The following is a 16,927-nucleotide window of genomic DNA, read 5'->3' as shown; positions in this document are numbered from 1 at the left end:
GTACATATCCTTGAATAAAATTTTATGATCATAATAACAAAACCAATGGAGTCAACTCCATTGGTTTTGTTATGATTACCATATTGATTGAATATTGAGGATGCACAAACAACAATTAACTTTAATTTGAATGATTTTAGTCAAATATTATCATCATTCAAATTTGTAAAGAGCAGTATTTTTTTCCTTGAACATGATTAGCCGGAAATGACCATCATAATTGGTTGTAAATGTGGACTGGGGCTTTATCCAGAGTGTGACATAGAATTTGGCTAATAATCAATAGGTACGTCCCCAACTTATATCATCCCAAGCACTTGACATAGCGTCAAGCTCACATTAACGTGTCGGTGTAGACGAAGTGAAGTTTACTATTAAATCTAACCATAACTATATACCATTAATCAGCATTTTCAGAGGTACTTTACCAACTGTCATTTACTTAAATGGTTGGCTATCTACTTTACTCTGTACAATTACCAAGAATATTAATTATACAGAATGCAATTTTTGTGTAGTGAATGAATCCCTAGAGATACAGGGTGTTCATTTTCTTTAGGGCCAAGATTAATTTACAATGGCTATTACTAATGATTTGACCAAGGGCACAGTTGGCATATCAATAGATTAACCTAATATTAGTATAGTATTCATTAACCACAATGACAGTAGCTTATGAAAATAAGTCCCACATTTCATGTGATAGCTGGATGATGTGTTGTGGTAAAAAAAGGGCAAGGCCTACCTAGGTACAAGTAAAGTGTAGAGCAGAAACTGAGGGAGAGGGGGTTCTGGTGGGGAAACACATCACAAAGACTTTTGGAATGGAGCCCTATAAACTTAATGATTGATTCATTGGTTTTATTGATTGCCTAAATCATTAATTATTCAGTGACTTTGTTGTTGTTGTCACCATTGATCTATCATCATTATTGCACACGTACAGTGTTTTGATCTATTATCATTTAAAATATTAATATACTTATAATTTTGCAAATAAAACAATCATGCAATAACTTGCAAAAAACGATCCACATTGAAGCATTAAGTTGGACTATTTTTTTTCAGACTGATTCACAAATACTATAAAAGATGATATTCATTGAAATGGACCCAGATGAAGGAAATCTCTGAATCCCTGGATAATGGTGAGTGAGAAGACGGATCAAGTGATGATTTTCACTTTTGATATGATCGATCCTGTTACTATACAAACCTGGTTAGAATTTAATTTGTTTGAAGTAAGAGGCTTAAATCTACAAAGAAATTTAAGCAGTATTTCGGATTTCACCTTAATCATGATATACACATAGCAATCTTGTTAGATCTAACTTACAACACAAACACCAACAGCTGCCAAGAATGATTGATTTCTCAGCCTACTAGTAAGCTAAGCATGAGGATAAGAACAACTCAGTGGAAGTCCAGTGTTACGGGGACTGGACTTAAAGGCCTCTCATAAAACTTTGCTGTTGTATATGCTGGATATTCATGACACGGCAAGATTTCTTTAATCTGGTTTGTGCCATATAAATATTTGAAAGTACGAATAAACCAATGTGTCTTTTTAGAAGTAAAATCTGAGGTATGCCAACCAGCAAATTTAAAGTTATTTTACTCCGTTTATATAGTATACTTGGCTCCAGAGACAGACAGGAGTAGCTGATTCAAGTTTAATGGGTAGCCCGGACACAAAGAGACCCTTTGGCGGAGAAGCAAGTTATTACCTGAGCTAGTCCACACCTTGAGCGCTTTGAGATTTTAGGTATAAAGCCCTATATGAATCAAACTAAAACATATCTAACACACATAACATTACAACTAATCAGTGAAGATGACAGGATTTGAGACAAAAGTCAACCTGCCCAACCAAACAGTTTTGTGCAATCGATGAATAATTGTTTGAAACACAACATAAAATCCTTTTTTTATATTTTTTGCCTTTCTAAATCAGTTTGCTAGAAAGGTAAGAAGGGGACTCTGTGGTGTAAAATCAAGGTACATCCTGCACTTGCATAGAGAGTGTATTAATATTCCTTTGTCGCACAAAATGCAATTGCTTTTTGCAACAGTATATTTGAATTCATTTTAAGGAGTAAAAGGATATCAATGCATAGACTACAATTACCTCATTACAGTATTCACTTTCGCAGTTCAGAAGCTTGGAACATAATTAGGCTGCCATACAAAATTGTTAATTCTATTTTTTTCATGAATTTTATTCATTGTTGTTTAGTCATCTAATAATAATATGCAGCGCCTTCATATTGCTTCCTAATATAAAAAAAATTATTACTTTCATCAATTTAAAAAAAATATATCAAATTATCTTTTTAATAGATTTGCCAATTTGTAAATACAATTAGTACATAATAAAAGTATTTATATCAAAATATAATGTAATATCGGTCCCCTGGCATGTTGAATAATTTCATTATTTATTATGCAATGCTAATAACTAGGTCAAAATCAAGTCACTGCCGTACCCAAGTGAACAGCATGCATGTCTAACAGAAGAAAATCTTGTAAAATAATTTATATTACTGATATCATATCAATAATTAAAAGCAAAAAAGCAGACATAATTTTGACAGATCAGACTGTTTGTCTCTGTCCAAATCAGTAGTAATGTCATATGATGGCTTAAGCTGCATACTCATGGCTGCTTTGGTGGGCTAGCGAAGGGAGCGGTAGGTTGATTCTACATTTAAAAAATAGGGATAGATATCAGAAATAAAAAAATAAGGACCTGTATCTTTTGTAGTAAGGAAATACAGCTTTAGCAGTCAAATCAGGGAGGGGGCAGTGTTTAAGCCATCATTAGCCAAATCCTAATAAGCTGAATTATGCTAAATATTTTCATTAAAAATTAGTCAAAAAGCTAAAGGAATTAAAGCTATCATTGCTTATACTATTTTGTTTCTGGCTAAATCAAATTATATTTGGCTTATTATTTTCATACCGGATTAGCCAAATATTATTTTTGACCAGCTTATACCCTTCTGGGAGATAGGGTTTAGATGGATTAGTCACCAAATATTGTATACAGTGCTACAGATGAAGAAAACAAATTGCTGCACGAATATGAATATAAAAAAATTAGGATAAATGGCATAATTCATGGAATAAATTGTACCATTGTACAAGAAATTCTACAGTTACAGTCATAAATACTGAAGACTCCAAAATCTATCTCATCCATTGTATACATACACAAAGATGATGTTTAGCTAAAAAAGGGCAATGTACTCTGTCAAATCCATAGTCTAGTAATTTAATATCAAGACTCGTTGAGAAGAGCAGTTTTTTTTTTTTATCTAAAACTTGTTTGCATATTATCAAAATCAAAACAAGAACTAATTCATCACTGGTTCATTCATGTAATGTTCTGATTATGGCCAGTTTCACTGAACCAATTGAATACTCATCGAATAATTTCACATACACTGATAGATTGATTTATTGAATACAATAATGTAATAATGCTGTATTGCTAAAGCACACATTTCCAATATAAGAACACTAAATTGGGGTTGTAGCTTGGTCCAAAGAGTAATAGAATTGCAAGACTTCCGACTGCCCTGATTTTGTATGCACGCAATGGAACGTCAAAAAAAGTAATGCGACAACATAAGGGTGCCCTATCAGAATTTCGAACATTCAAATTTGATGCAAAGGGAGTTTGTTTGAAACGCGTCTTTTAAGGACACGTCCCTTCGAGCAGTACTTTTTTAAATAGGACTACGTTCCAATGAAACCACAAGTCGGACCTCTTGCAGTTTTATACTCTTTGCTTGGTTAAGCTACTATTGTCTTCCAATCCTATACAGTAGTACTGGGTTCAAATCTTATATCACGTCTCCTTCGAAGACTGTAAATACTTCCCTGACCATGCCGTCTTGAGTCGCGTGCTCGAACGTTGTGTGCCCGATCCTGAAGAGTGGCTATATATGGCCATGATGACATCACATTATGAACATATATAGGCACATCATGGCTATATATGGTCATGATAACATCACATTATGAACATATATAGGCACATCATGGCTATATATGGTCATGATGACATCACATTATGAACATATATAGGCACATCATGGCTATATATGGGCATGATAACATCACATTATGAACATAGATAGGCACATCATGGCTATATATGGTCATGATGACATCACATTATGAACATATATAGGCACATCATGGCTATATATGGTCATGATGACATCACATTATGAACATATATAGGCACATCATGGCTATATATGGGCATAATTTTTGGACAGAGCTTCAGGATGAATAAAAAGCTCATAAAGAGACTTAGTGTATAGAATAGAATAGAATAGAAATCTTTCTTTATTCTGGATACTCAGTCAGTATTAGTACACTGTTCTTCCCTGAGGTCCAGGGTATGATCTTAAACTACTTTAAATTAAAAACAGAATTGATAAAGAAATATATAAGTTACATAAATATAAGAAGCAGAAAAAAGATTGGTATATTAAATTAGATTTTTAAAGGATTGTAGGGAAATAGAATGAATATTACTGCGGATATCTGATGATAAATTGTTCCATAAATTAACGGATCGGTATTTAAATGTTCTTTTTCCAAAATCATTCTGCCATTTTGGTGAGATCAATGTGTTTTTTGATTTGCTTCTTGTATTTATGTTATGATATTCATCGATTAATTTGTAAAAATGTGTTAAGTATGCTGGAACAGTTCCTGATAAGCATTTAAATGTCATTACAAGAATATTATATTCCCATTGTTTGTCCACAAGCTTCCAATTTAGTGATTCCATAAGATCATAAACAGGCGTTCTTATATCAGCGTACAAAATAATTCTGGCCAGTCTATTTAGTAATACCTGGAGTGAATTAAGATGTGCAATATCCTACAATAGGCCAGTATATTTGCTGCTGTATGTTGTTATGCATATTAAGAGTGGAGTGGATTTGAATAGCTTTTAGTGGGTAAGATGCTTGCTTTCCAATCCCAGGGTCCTGGGTTCAATTCCTGTCAGTGTTGCAGGATTTTTTTCTCATGACCAAAACAACTTCACTGCCTAAACCTCATATTGAGATTTAGTTTGTGTAAAACATTGTGTGTGTATGTTTGTCTTGTGAAAGGGATTGTCACCTACAAGTAGGACAGTGATATATTCGCTATTGACAATCCTTGGTGCATGTGCTGTGGGCCGAAATAAATGAATCTAACCATTCATGTTCAGATCAAAATATGCTCAACCAGTGATTCAATTATATGAAGACTTATAAAATTCCAATCTATATAGAAAATTATTCAATTAGCAAAAAACCATTAAAATTAATCAATTGGCTCTACATGAAAAATCAATAATTACTTACAATAGATTCCATCATGTAAGAAAAAAAGACACACCACAAGGCAAAGGCTCATTGTTATTGCACAGGGAACACAAAAGCTCATTAATGAATAATTGGAGTGAATTAATGATTAATACAGTACTCCAATATTTATTTTAATTAGCCTTAGCATCTGAATGTAAACAGCCCATGAAATTTGGTAAAAATTAGGTCGGCAAAAATTTGCCGAGGTCGGCAGCCTCGGCAATTTCCTACTACTTTGGTCTATATAGTATAAACTACGATTTTTCCGAACACTCAACCTTACATCGTCATCTACAGATTGTGATTTTGTTAATTTCTCTATTAGATCAATATATTGCTGGTGAAAGAATGGTCGTACTTGTATTAATTTAATAGTGTAGTATAATACAAATGTTTTACATAAGAAAATCGCCAAATAAATTTCGTTTTACAGTTCGTTTTATCGTTATCTTTGGCATGGGAAACATCACTTTCGTAACCTACAATCGTATCATCACAGACTGCTTCAAAACTGCCCATGCATGTCCATGCGCATGTCCAGAATGATCTATCAGGGATTTTCCACACATCATGTACAGTACTTGTTGTCAGTAGTAAAGTCATAGTGACCAGACCTTGGCATAATTTAGACCCATTTAGCATCTAGCATATGTGCTGGCATAATTTTAGAAAAATTTAGCATAATTTTGAACTCAGAAGAAAAAAAAAACTTGAATCTGAATTAAACCAGTCGTCAATAACCGTGGATACCACATACGGTAATAAAAATGAATTCGTCTATTGATTATCCAATAAATCCTATGCTGCACACATTGCAGCTGCCTTTCTGTGGTTTTATTTATTTTTTTTTTACAGCACATTGAAAATGGTTTTGGCCAGGTACTTGTAGCGTCTCTGTTTGTATTTAAACCGCAATATTAAATTTGTATAATCTTTTATATTTCATTTGTAAACCTTAGTCTCCTTATGGTACCAGGAAATTAGACCAGTATTTCTAGTGCTATACACTTCTCACATTGTTATCATTCGGATTACTACCTCAACTGTACTTATTGCGGTTTAAATACAAACAATAGAAATGCTACATACTCAATCCTGTCCAGTCCTATCCTCGCTGGAGGTGAAATTTGTGTTCGCTCGGTGGTCCGTCCGGGAGGCATGCGTGCGGGAGTAGTGTACTACCGTATCAACTACCAAGTTTTAAATTAAGATACCGATACTCGGGATGATACTCTACTAGACTTATCAGGGAGTTGGTCACAACAACTGCAGTGGTTTTGCTTTTACTGCTCAACTATACTACTGTATGTCTGTGCAATTACATATTTTGATTTTGTAATGTGTTATACATGGCCGGCAGAACCAATACATGGCCCCCCCCCCTACTTTGTGGCTGAAAATATATAATGTCTATATGGAGATTTTTGTATGATCAGACAGAAAGAAATGCAAGAAAAGAAAGAGGGAAAGAGGAGGAGAGAGAGAGGAATGAGTGTTTATGCAGTCCCCAATCGAGTTATTTTTCGCAATTCACATTGGCGGATTTTTTTTTTTTTTAATTTATTTTTAGGGGGTCCCCTTCCTCTTTGTGGTACATCGATTCATGGAAAGAATAATATGTATGCGATGTACTTTATATACACACATAATAGGCCTACTAGTATTTACTTTAATAAGAATGAGAAAGTTTACCTGACCATTTTCAAGAGGGGGAAAACCTTAAAATTTCAAGAATTTAAAGTCATTAAAGGGCAGCTCAGAAGTCAGGAGCTAATTTCCTGCCATCTAGGGATCAAAATTTTCAAAATGTTCCCGTCGGAGGACCCCGAGACCCTCCTTCCTCTTTCAGGTTCATCAGTTCATGAAAAAAAGAATATGTATGCAAATCAATTTTTTATGTACATACAGTATATACACACATAAATAGGCCTATTTACTGCGATAGAAGTGAGAAAGTTTGGTTTAACTAACCGTTTTAAAGAGGGGGAAACCTTGAATTAAAAGTCATTAAAAGACACCTTCAGAAGTCTGGAAAGCTCATTTCCCGCCATCTAGGAATCAAAATTTTCAAAAGGGAGGACCTCCTGTCTTTTTTGAGTTTTTATAAAAAAAATTTGACACCCCCGCGCCCCCCCCCATACGCCAAATGTGAAACCAGGTCCGCCTGTGTTTATAAACTCTATTTTTAAGGTGTTTATTGCATTTGTAGGTTTCACATTTTTGCTTTTAAAGCTATGAATAGAACAATGCCAAAAACAAAAAGTTAAGTAGGCCTACAGGCCTATCAAACTAAACGTTGACTATAAAAGTTTTAGTCAATACTGTGTTTAAATTTTGTTTATTATTCTATTACTGTGGCAATCTGTAATATAACTTCATAATAAAACTTTATATGGTCCAAATATCACAATTTCCAAAAAATAAATGATAATCTGAGCAAGACAGACATTGTGTTTTAAGACCAAAGGTGCTAAATATATAGTACAATATTTTACTTTTCATAATCTCAAATTATGATACTGTAATGCCTATCTGTGTTTCCCATATAACCTCACAATTATGATACTGTAATGCCTATCTGTGTATCATTACAATGCAAACTGTACATGTTCCAAAAAAAAAAAAAAAAAAAAAAATGTTTTTTTTGTTTTGCTAATCTTCTATTTAAAGTTTATTGCTTTTGTCATTGCTGTCTACTTACCTCCCATACGATCCTTTATTTCAGGAAGGTTTTTGAGGTGTACAGTAGTAGGTATTTGAGGAAGTATATTTTAAATGTTTGTGTATACAATTGCAATACTAAATAAATCACTCTTCATTGGAAATAGCCTACACAGTATGCCAACAAAGCACACAGACCAGGTTATAACAATTAATTAAATTCTCACTGAAGAAAAAATAATATTAAACATTTTTTAGTTTGCATTTTTGAAAAGGGGCTTATTCGAAATTGAACATTTGGGGGGTGCTTATTTTAAATTGTTGAAATTGAACATTTGGAGCTTATGCAGGGGGAGCTTATTTGAAATTTAACATTTGCCATAACTTAGCATAATTTCCCATCAACCTCTGCATAATTTGATTTGCATCACTGGTCACCCTGAGTGTAGTCACGATGCGATCGTGATTGCGTTTAAACGGACGGTAGGATTAGGCCTACAATATGTTGAATTTTGTTTATTGTAGATAATAAACAACATTTTAAATATGATAATACTGTAAAATGAAGACAAATGATAGATTTAGATAAACATTACGATCTACGTGGCCCACGTGGCTTCAATTGGGTGATGTTGTAGGCCTTGGCTGGCTAGCGTCATTCCTACCTAGGCTAGGCCTAGCCTACGAAACGACTTGGTGAGAAAGACAAGATAATTGTACACAAATCGTACGTACTGCATGCCTATTAGAAATAGTTATTGTACAAACAAAATCTGTTTTATGAACCACCAATTTCCTTGGTTTGATGACGTACATGAAATTTAATGTCTGCTATAGCATACTGCATGCCTATTAGAAATAGTTATTGTACAAACAAAATCTGTTTTATGAACCACCAATTTCCTTGGTTTGATGACGTACATGAAATTTAATGTCTGCTATAGCCTGTTTCAGTCAAAGTTTTTGACTTTCCAAGCAGTTTTTGAAGCAAAGAAATCTAGGCCTAGGTCGGTAAAAATTGCCATCCTGTAGCAATTCTGGCTCGGCAATATGGTCGGCAATTGCTGAACTGCTAAGACTCATAAAAACCTATGAGAATTTATTAAATTATAAATTGATTATAACCATTTCTTTCTTTACTTTAACAACCGTAAAAAGAAACGTCTTTGTAATGTATCTATGTTTGCGAAGCAGTGACCAAATACATGTGGATCAGAAATAGGGCCTATCACTTCACAACCACCTATATGATGGTGTACTGTATGTGGGTGTGTGTTAGTCTGTAGTGGACAGACTCATGTCCTGTGTAAAACACATTGTAGTGAGTGAATTAGGTATAAGGCTGGCTTTGGATGCCTTGCAAACAATATAACTTATTATGATGTAAACTGTTACTTTTTATATCTTAGCTTTCTATGAAATTTCTACTTTGTGTAAAGAAAATCAGTGGGTAGTTCTGGTCTATCAAAATTATTATTGTCCATAATGATTTGAATCAACCAACTTAAAGTTCGAAATTTACCTGTTACAATGCTTCAGAAGCATGGAACAAGGATTAACCATTGCGAATATATCTACCTATAACGATCTATTACAAGGATGTTGTGATCATTAAGTTTACTAACACAACATGACATAGAAGTGAATTAAGTATGAGCTAAGGTAGAATAGTAAAGTGTTTTGCCCAAGGACACACGCAAATGATTATAAAACCACCGCAATATTGTGGTAATTGATCAGCTTTTTACCAATTAATGTAAATTAAGACGAGTTTGAGAATGAGTGTATAGTAATCAGGTGTTGTGTCTCATGTTTCCCTGTATCTGTTTATTATTACATTTTAAAATTAATTCTTTTAAATACAAAGTACTCTAAGCTCATGTCACAGTGCTAACATTGCTTGCAGTAAAGTCTGTTGCTATACAAATTTTTATGATTGATTGATTGATTGACTGACTGTTTTTATAAACTGTAATGTTTTGAGACATATAAATGAAATCAAATGAAATTAAATATATAGGCCTAGTACATAATAATAATAACAACAATAATAAGTTACATTTATATAGCGCTTATTGCACAGTGCCTCTATGCGCTTTACATAAAATTATAGAAATTATAAGAAAGATCTTGAATTTACAATATAATGGGGTGTGGATGGCAAAACATCAAATACTGAAAGTTCCCACAAATTTTTTTTTGAGGCTATATATAATCCTGATGACTTTGTTTAGATTTTTATACTTTTACCGACCAAATATCACTCAGACAATTTTTTTTTTTGTTAGAACACATTCTTATTATAATTCAAAGCCAATAATCATTTCAAATTGAGTGGAAAGTTTAGAGTATCTGAGTATCTGTATTCCCTAAAGTAGGTATAATCAACTGGTAATGTAATCACATTTGTTGCGGTTGTTTAATATCTTAACTGGTGGCTTACGGCTCAACAACATTCTGTTGATACGCATACCCAGAATCATGTTTCAGCATTTAAACTATGTTTAGCTTATTGCTACCACCATACATTCTCATCATTCTCTTATCCCTAATGGTGTTTCTTAAATTCTTATAGATAAATAATGTTCCAAACATAAACTTTGAATTTCGCTTAGTTTTGAGTTCACAGAATCACAATCTACAGTAACCCAGTTCTAGTTTTAAATCAAAGAACATTCCTGAGGTTAAATATACAATCTGCTGATTAATATGAAGACAACATGCCAGTGGAGGAGGGGATGCCCATATGTCAGAACATACCAACATGCAGAATAAATAACATCAAGTATTTATCAGTGGAAGATACAGATAGACAAAGGCAAGTATGTCCTTCCTCTCTTGAAATTTTCCTTAAAACAAAAATTAAATTACCTGACATTTTTGTGTCGTTTGACGTAGAGGTTATGAAAATGTGTAGTGTTCATTGCATTTCTGTGCGGTGAGCGCTGTATCGTTGGCGCTCGCACCCGTTCCATCATCTCCGTCTTCATTTCAAACGCTAGATGTGCAGGCAATACGGAGAGTAAAAGACGCTCCTGAAACCAAATGTTGCACCAAAAAAATGATCATGTCAATTTCTTTTATACTCACTAAAATTATAAATTTGCTTGGTCTCATTATACTTTCATTTTATTATTAATTAGTCTTAATTTTAAAGCTTTATTTGCTTTATAACTTTCATATACAGTTAAACTTGCCTAAGTTGAACCAAAATGCCATTGAAAAAATTGTTTGACTTAGATACAATTTTTTCAGATTGTTAAAAGGGAAAACAAAAATTTGGCATGTAAAATAAGTTTGACTTAGAAATTATTTGAGAGGCAAGTTTAACTGTAAATCCCAAAGGATTTGAAATAAAAGTGGAGAAGCTCAGACTCAGCAGGACTCACTCATTGACAATGCCACTTCAACCTACCAGGTACCTACCCTCAGTGACTCTTTCATCTCTCCCTCTCCCCTCCCCACATATGACCCTTTCAGAACCTTGGAACTGTTGCTGCTAAAAATGGGAGATGTCTATTATATTTTCATCAGGTTAAAAAAGTCAAGGACAATGAAGTAAATTAAATTGTAATTGTTCGAAGGTAAAAATAAGTCATTGCATTTCATTACATAATTTACTTTGAAACATGGAGAACTTTAAACCTTACAAATCAATGCAGCACATATTTGCCAAGATATGGCAGGTGCAGAAACAGACATCAAACCCAGAATATAAATATACAGAGACTCCCATTATTTTTACAGGATTTACAAGATAATGGCTCCCTTGTAACATTATTTGTAAGGTTGTCAGTGTACACAATTATTAGATGAAAAATCTATATTATAACTTCATTTGCATATTACTGTACAGAATAATCAAACATTAAAGTATAGCTAGCAACATATTTAAGGACATACTCTCTACAGTACTATAAAATCTGCAAAAATAAAAACACATCTCACATTTTAACATTTAACAGGATCAAGTACCCTTTTAAATTTTAATGAGACATAAACGGAAACACTTAATTTTATTTTGCTGAATTAGACTAGGTTATTATTGATCAACAGGCAACTTAAGGGCATGTATATGGACACTATCTATGTTAACTGCTTCATTGGTAAATCTAAAAAAGTGCTAAAGGAATTGTATATTTAAATTCTGAAGATGTAAATTTTATGTAAAAGTATTCAGTTTTTATTTTTCATTTAAAAATGATACAATTGGTTGAGAATTAAATTTTAATTTAAAGTTTTCAATTTTTAAGCGTCTACACAACATGAATTTTTCTCCAAAATGTCATAAAACCAACCAGCAAAACTAACAATACATCATCAATCAATTGCCTGAAATCAGTACCTGAAATTGTGATTGCCAATGACAAGGCTATAAAAGACTTCAGTAAAGACTGCTAAGAACACTTTAAATGAAAGACGCTCTTTAATTACAAATGATTGCTCGTAAAGCTATAGACTTGCAAATCCTGCATAATTATGAAAGCCTAACTACAATATCATGCGGTGCAGAAATTTAAACAACAATAACAAGTATCGTAAAAGACCAAATAAGTGCTGTGACGTTCAAAAATAGTTTGGAAGCTTAAGGCAGTCTTATTCAAAAGATAATGGAACATCAACATTAATATTCTATAAAAAATCTTGTTATTGTCTCGATGATGCGAAACATAAAGGCCTGTTGGGTAATGTATACATTTGATGATATGCCGCAATGTTTATTCAAAACAGATAGTCATATGAGTGATGCTTGGAAACAAAAATGAAACAGCAGGCCTTACACCCAGCAAACTCTGGGTACACTACTGGCCCTGGGTGTGCATTGGGTACAATTGGTAATGACCCACCTGCTGAGCTTGGGAATGCTCTAACTTTATCCTGGACTCAATGCAGCTTCTGGTGTCAAGAAAAGTTCGTCGTTGAGCTATGTCCAGTAAATGCTTATGATACAATCCAGTAAAATTAACACACACAAATATGACAAAATTAGCAAATATCTGTAAAAGAAAATAATAAAATTTTTCAAAAAATGTATTGAACACCTTCTGATAATGTTAGAATTGGAGATTTCAGAAAGGCAAAAGGGTGGATAAATGTAGCAAGCAGAAAGAAACTTCCATCTTGCACTTGAGTGACTCAGTTATAAGCAGGTAATATTTATTTTAATTTATAATCAAATATATATAAATCAATAACAACAAAATGAAAGTTTTACTGACTTGTAGTAGTTTGTCCTCCACATCACCCTGATTTGAAAGCACAGCCAGTATGACTACATGCGGAAAACAGGTAATAACACCAATTCCTACCGCTTGAAGCCGCGACAACGGCAACATAGTATATACCAATATAGTAATAAACATGATAGTTCCAACTTCGTCGATGGGATAATGTGTTTTTTGCAGCGCAATTAATACATACGTCGAGAGTAAAATGATCAACCACACTATAACGGAGACTGTTAGCATGAGTCCACGAACAATGGTTTCAATATTTGTAATTATAAAGAATATAAGGAATAAAATAGTAGATATAATAAGAAGACTAAGCTGATCCCAATGAAGGTGATTCTGTAGAGAGAAAAAAAAAATAAATAACAGTATAAAGGAAATGTCTTAGATTTATGATATTAAAACTAATTTTCATCTACAAGGTACATAAAGAAAATGACATACAGTATTATCTCAGAAATGAGAATACATGGCAGGGGGGGGGGGGAGAAGAGAGATAATTCAAATCTCATTTGTATGGAATTATACCCATGGGTTGTAATCTTAGGTGTCAACTGCCAATCTAACTGCAATAAGGGTATTTACATACCCTTGTGTGGATTGTAAAATCAAATACTAAATTTTGTCATTCAAATTCGGGAATTATAATTTAGTGGAAATTTAAAATGAAAATATAAAATTTAAAATGACAGATCATTTAGAATTCAGTCAATTTACTGCTAAATAGAATATAAATTTCAAAGATATATCATCGTGTGTCTCTTAAAGGGACCAGTTTCTTAAGAGAAAATTCGAAGATTTCCATATATTGAAATATTATCATTTCTCTTCTCCACTTAAAATTTCTATCAAAATAACTTTGTGTCTACATTTTGTAATTTGAATTTCAATTTAACATACTGTCTCTATTGAGAAATAAATGAAATTCAATATTTTTAATGCTAAACTTGCCCTGCTAATTTACAAATGCATTAGCACTACTGTTCCTACATTATTTTGCATTATAGACACTTTAAATTGGCTGGTAATAAAAATACAATTATAGCAAAATGTTTGAAAATCAGCAAAAATGTATTGGTTTATTAATTACAGTAATATCTCACTGAAGGTTGATAACTTCCTTGACTTGATGCAAAAACGTTTTATGATCTTCATTTCCTTTTGAGGTTTATGCATTCTTGTTTTTAATGTTGTAATCTGTTTATTTGTCTTGGTTGTTTGTGTGACTGTACTACTGTGATGCTTCAGGTTCCTGAATAATGACTGATTTTATGCCTACCATTGTTTTCCTGAATTATTGAGGCTTTTGGCTTGCGCTTTATAACCACAAGGGAAAATCGCAATATAAATACCCAATACCAGTACCAGTTCCTTGGCTACTTTTTTCTCTCTTAATGCTAAGTCTTGTCACTGTCGCAGTTCCTTTTTTTGCCTTTTCTTTGTGCCTTTTGGCAGAGCTGAATCCACTAAAAACGGTTTTATTTCTGGAATCCCTAAGCTTTATAATATGATTTCCTTTAAAGACAACTCTATTGATCCTTTTTCTGACAATTTTTCTGTTTTTAACAATAAAATTTAAAAGGATCTCCACAACATTAGGTTTTTTATCCCTTGGCATTTACATTGTTTTATTGCTTTTTTATGTGTCTATTTTTTCTTATGATGCTTCTCTTTTTTATATATTCTGTAAGTGGCGAGTTACCTGCTGTTGGGTGTGATTTGAAATAAAATAAAAATTAAATAAAATCAATTGATTGATTGAAATATTTTTATGAATTGATTGAATGATTGTTTGAAGAGCTAGACATTTTTTTTATAAGAACCAGTTAAATTTTGCCCAGACTCAGTGATCTTATTTTTTTGCTGATTTCAGACAAAATGTTCTTATTTTACAGATACTGAGTGTACTGTATTTTAGAGGGTATTACATAGACACACTTACTGCACATAATTTACAGATAAGATTTGTTGGTTTTCAATTTTTTTTATTTTTTTTTATAAAATACTCATATGACATTTTCCCTCAGCTTCACCTCAAATTGTTCTTATTTTGTTCTTAATTTTGAAGCAATTTCAGCCTCGGTTTATAAAATTTGTTGGATTCCTTGTTGAATTGCATTCAACTTTACTTTACCAGGCAGTGAACTGAATTTTATACTGTAGTTTATTTGAAAACCATTACTATTTCTTTATAAGTAATTTCAAACCATACCTTGTGATATATAATATTCAACACCAACATACAAGTTGCGTTTAATAATCCCATCAAACAAAACAAAGACAACAACGCGTTCTTCAGCCACAAGCAATATTTCTCGTACAATTCCTCGATATCCATTCCTTTGAATTTACGCTGGAGGTGCCGCAATGACCATCCAGCATGATCAATTGTATTGCCTCTCTCTTCCAAGAAGTCCTCTAAGGAGCCGAAGTTCATGAAGTCCCCACGGGTGTGCCGCATTTGGTAGTACTCCTTAGCCGACATATTTGCTTAAATCAGCAGGCAAGTTTCCGTAAAAGATCACATGAAATATTCCTGTAATTTCCTATGTTCAACATCACTTTGGTGATAACCAACATTTTTAAAGCTTGTTCTTACTGAAAAATAAAAAATACTATGAATAATTAATGTGAAGAATTGAATACTCTGATAAAATTAAAATGATCATCTGCAAATGCTCGAAATTAAAATTGACAGTTTACTGCAAAATATAATATATTAGTGATGCGATAAAAATGCTGTTGTACTCTGAATGTCATGTCTAAAGTCTGCGAGTTGCCTCTTGCGTTTTTACTGTCACTGACTGTTTTGAAATATGAATATTGATCAGCAGAAATCGCATCAGATTTGCATACTGTTTTGATTGTAGAGTATACTCATGACAACACCAGCTTCCAATTGACAAGGAACTGTTTGCATTGCATGAAAAGTAATCTCTCAATTATACAAAAATAATGAACAATGTACAGTATAATACATCCTGTCCTGGCCAAAATTCCAGGTTTACTAATACTAAGCTACATTATGCTTTAATTCTCTCACATTCTCAGCCATCTCACTGTGCAATTGTAAGACAAAAAAATGTGTGATAAATGAAAATACATTTTGATTAAAAGATTTCCACACTAGCCAAAGAAATAGTAGTTATGATCCTGCCTTGCATGCTTCTGCTAGGCCAACAAAATTGGAGAGAGAAAACAGAAATTTGCACATCCATTCGTTCTCATACAAGGTTCTCGTACCTGAAACAGCTGAAAAGTCAAATTTAAACATGGTTTTAGCTTCATTTTAAGTCAAGAAAAAAGGGGATGGGCAACCTCAAATTGATATTGTACATCCACTCAAAAACACCCAAAAAATCTAGCAGAAATGTAATCCACATAAGCAATGAGAACCTGTGTATCTTATGGGGAAATAAAAAAACATGTACAGTAGATAAGAGACGTCGTTTTGGCTTTATGGCATCAATATGCCAGTCTTAAGCTAAATTTTAGTTTTGTGTCTAACATGCAAATTAATACATGACAACTGCAACATAGTGGGCTTCCTTTCGCAAGCTGTGCATGCCAGAGTCTGTTTTAGGACGTTGTCAAAACGACAAGTCTCCATCAACGCCATTAAGTTCCCAACAGCTTCTTGACATATGCTATGCCTTG

At 33.1% G+C, this 16,927-nt stretch overlaps 1 protein-coding gene across 3 annotated transcripts in view; it reads right to left on the bottom strand.

Moving 5' to 3' along the window:
• The window catches only part of LOC117124042 (adenylate cyclase type 2-like), a 55,847-nt gene that overhangs the window by 23,993 nt on the left and 14,927 nt on the right, over window positions 1-16,927 (bottom strand). For 2 of the 3 annotated variants that reach the window (XM_033270163.1, XM_033270162.1), the window contains 4 exons: window positions 15,483-15,868; window positions 13,259-13,609; window positions 12,887-13,036; window positions 10,911-11,074 (listed from right to left, as the gene is read on the bottom strand). In XM_033270163.1, the coding sequence (XP_033126054.1) occupies window positions 10,911-11,074; window positions 12,887-13,036; window positions 13,259-13,609; window positions 15,483-15,755 (938 nt within the window). In that variant the 5' untranslated portion in view covers window positions 15,756-15,868. Of the gene's footprint in view, window positions 1-10,910; window positions 11,075-12,886; window positions 13,037-13,258; window positions 13,610-15,482; window positions 15,869-16,373; window positions 16,392-16,927 lie in introns of those variants that run through there. The other variant, XM_033270164.1, reaches the window with a different exon arrangement.

This window comes from Anneissia japonica, unplaced genomic scaffold (assembly GCF_011630105.1).
Source record: "Anneissia japonica isolate Jap-2015-1 unplaced genomic scaffold, ASM1163010v1 scaffold522_len1101056_cov227, whole genome shotgun sequence".
NCBI lineage: Eukaryota > Metazoa > Echinodermata > Crinoidea > Comatulida > Comatulidae > Anneissia > Anneissia japonica.
Note: the sequence above shows the minus strand (reverse complement) of the source record. Positions and strands in the feature narration are given on the sequence as shown.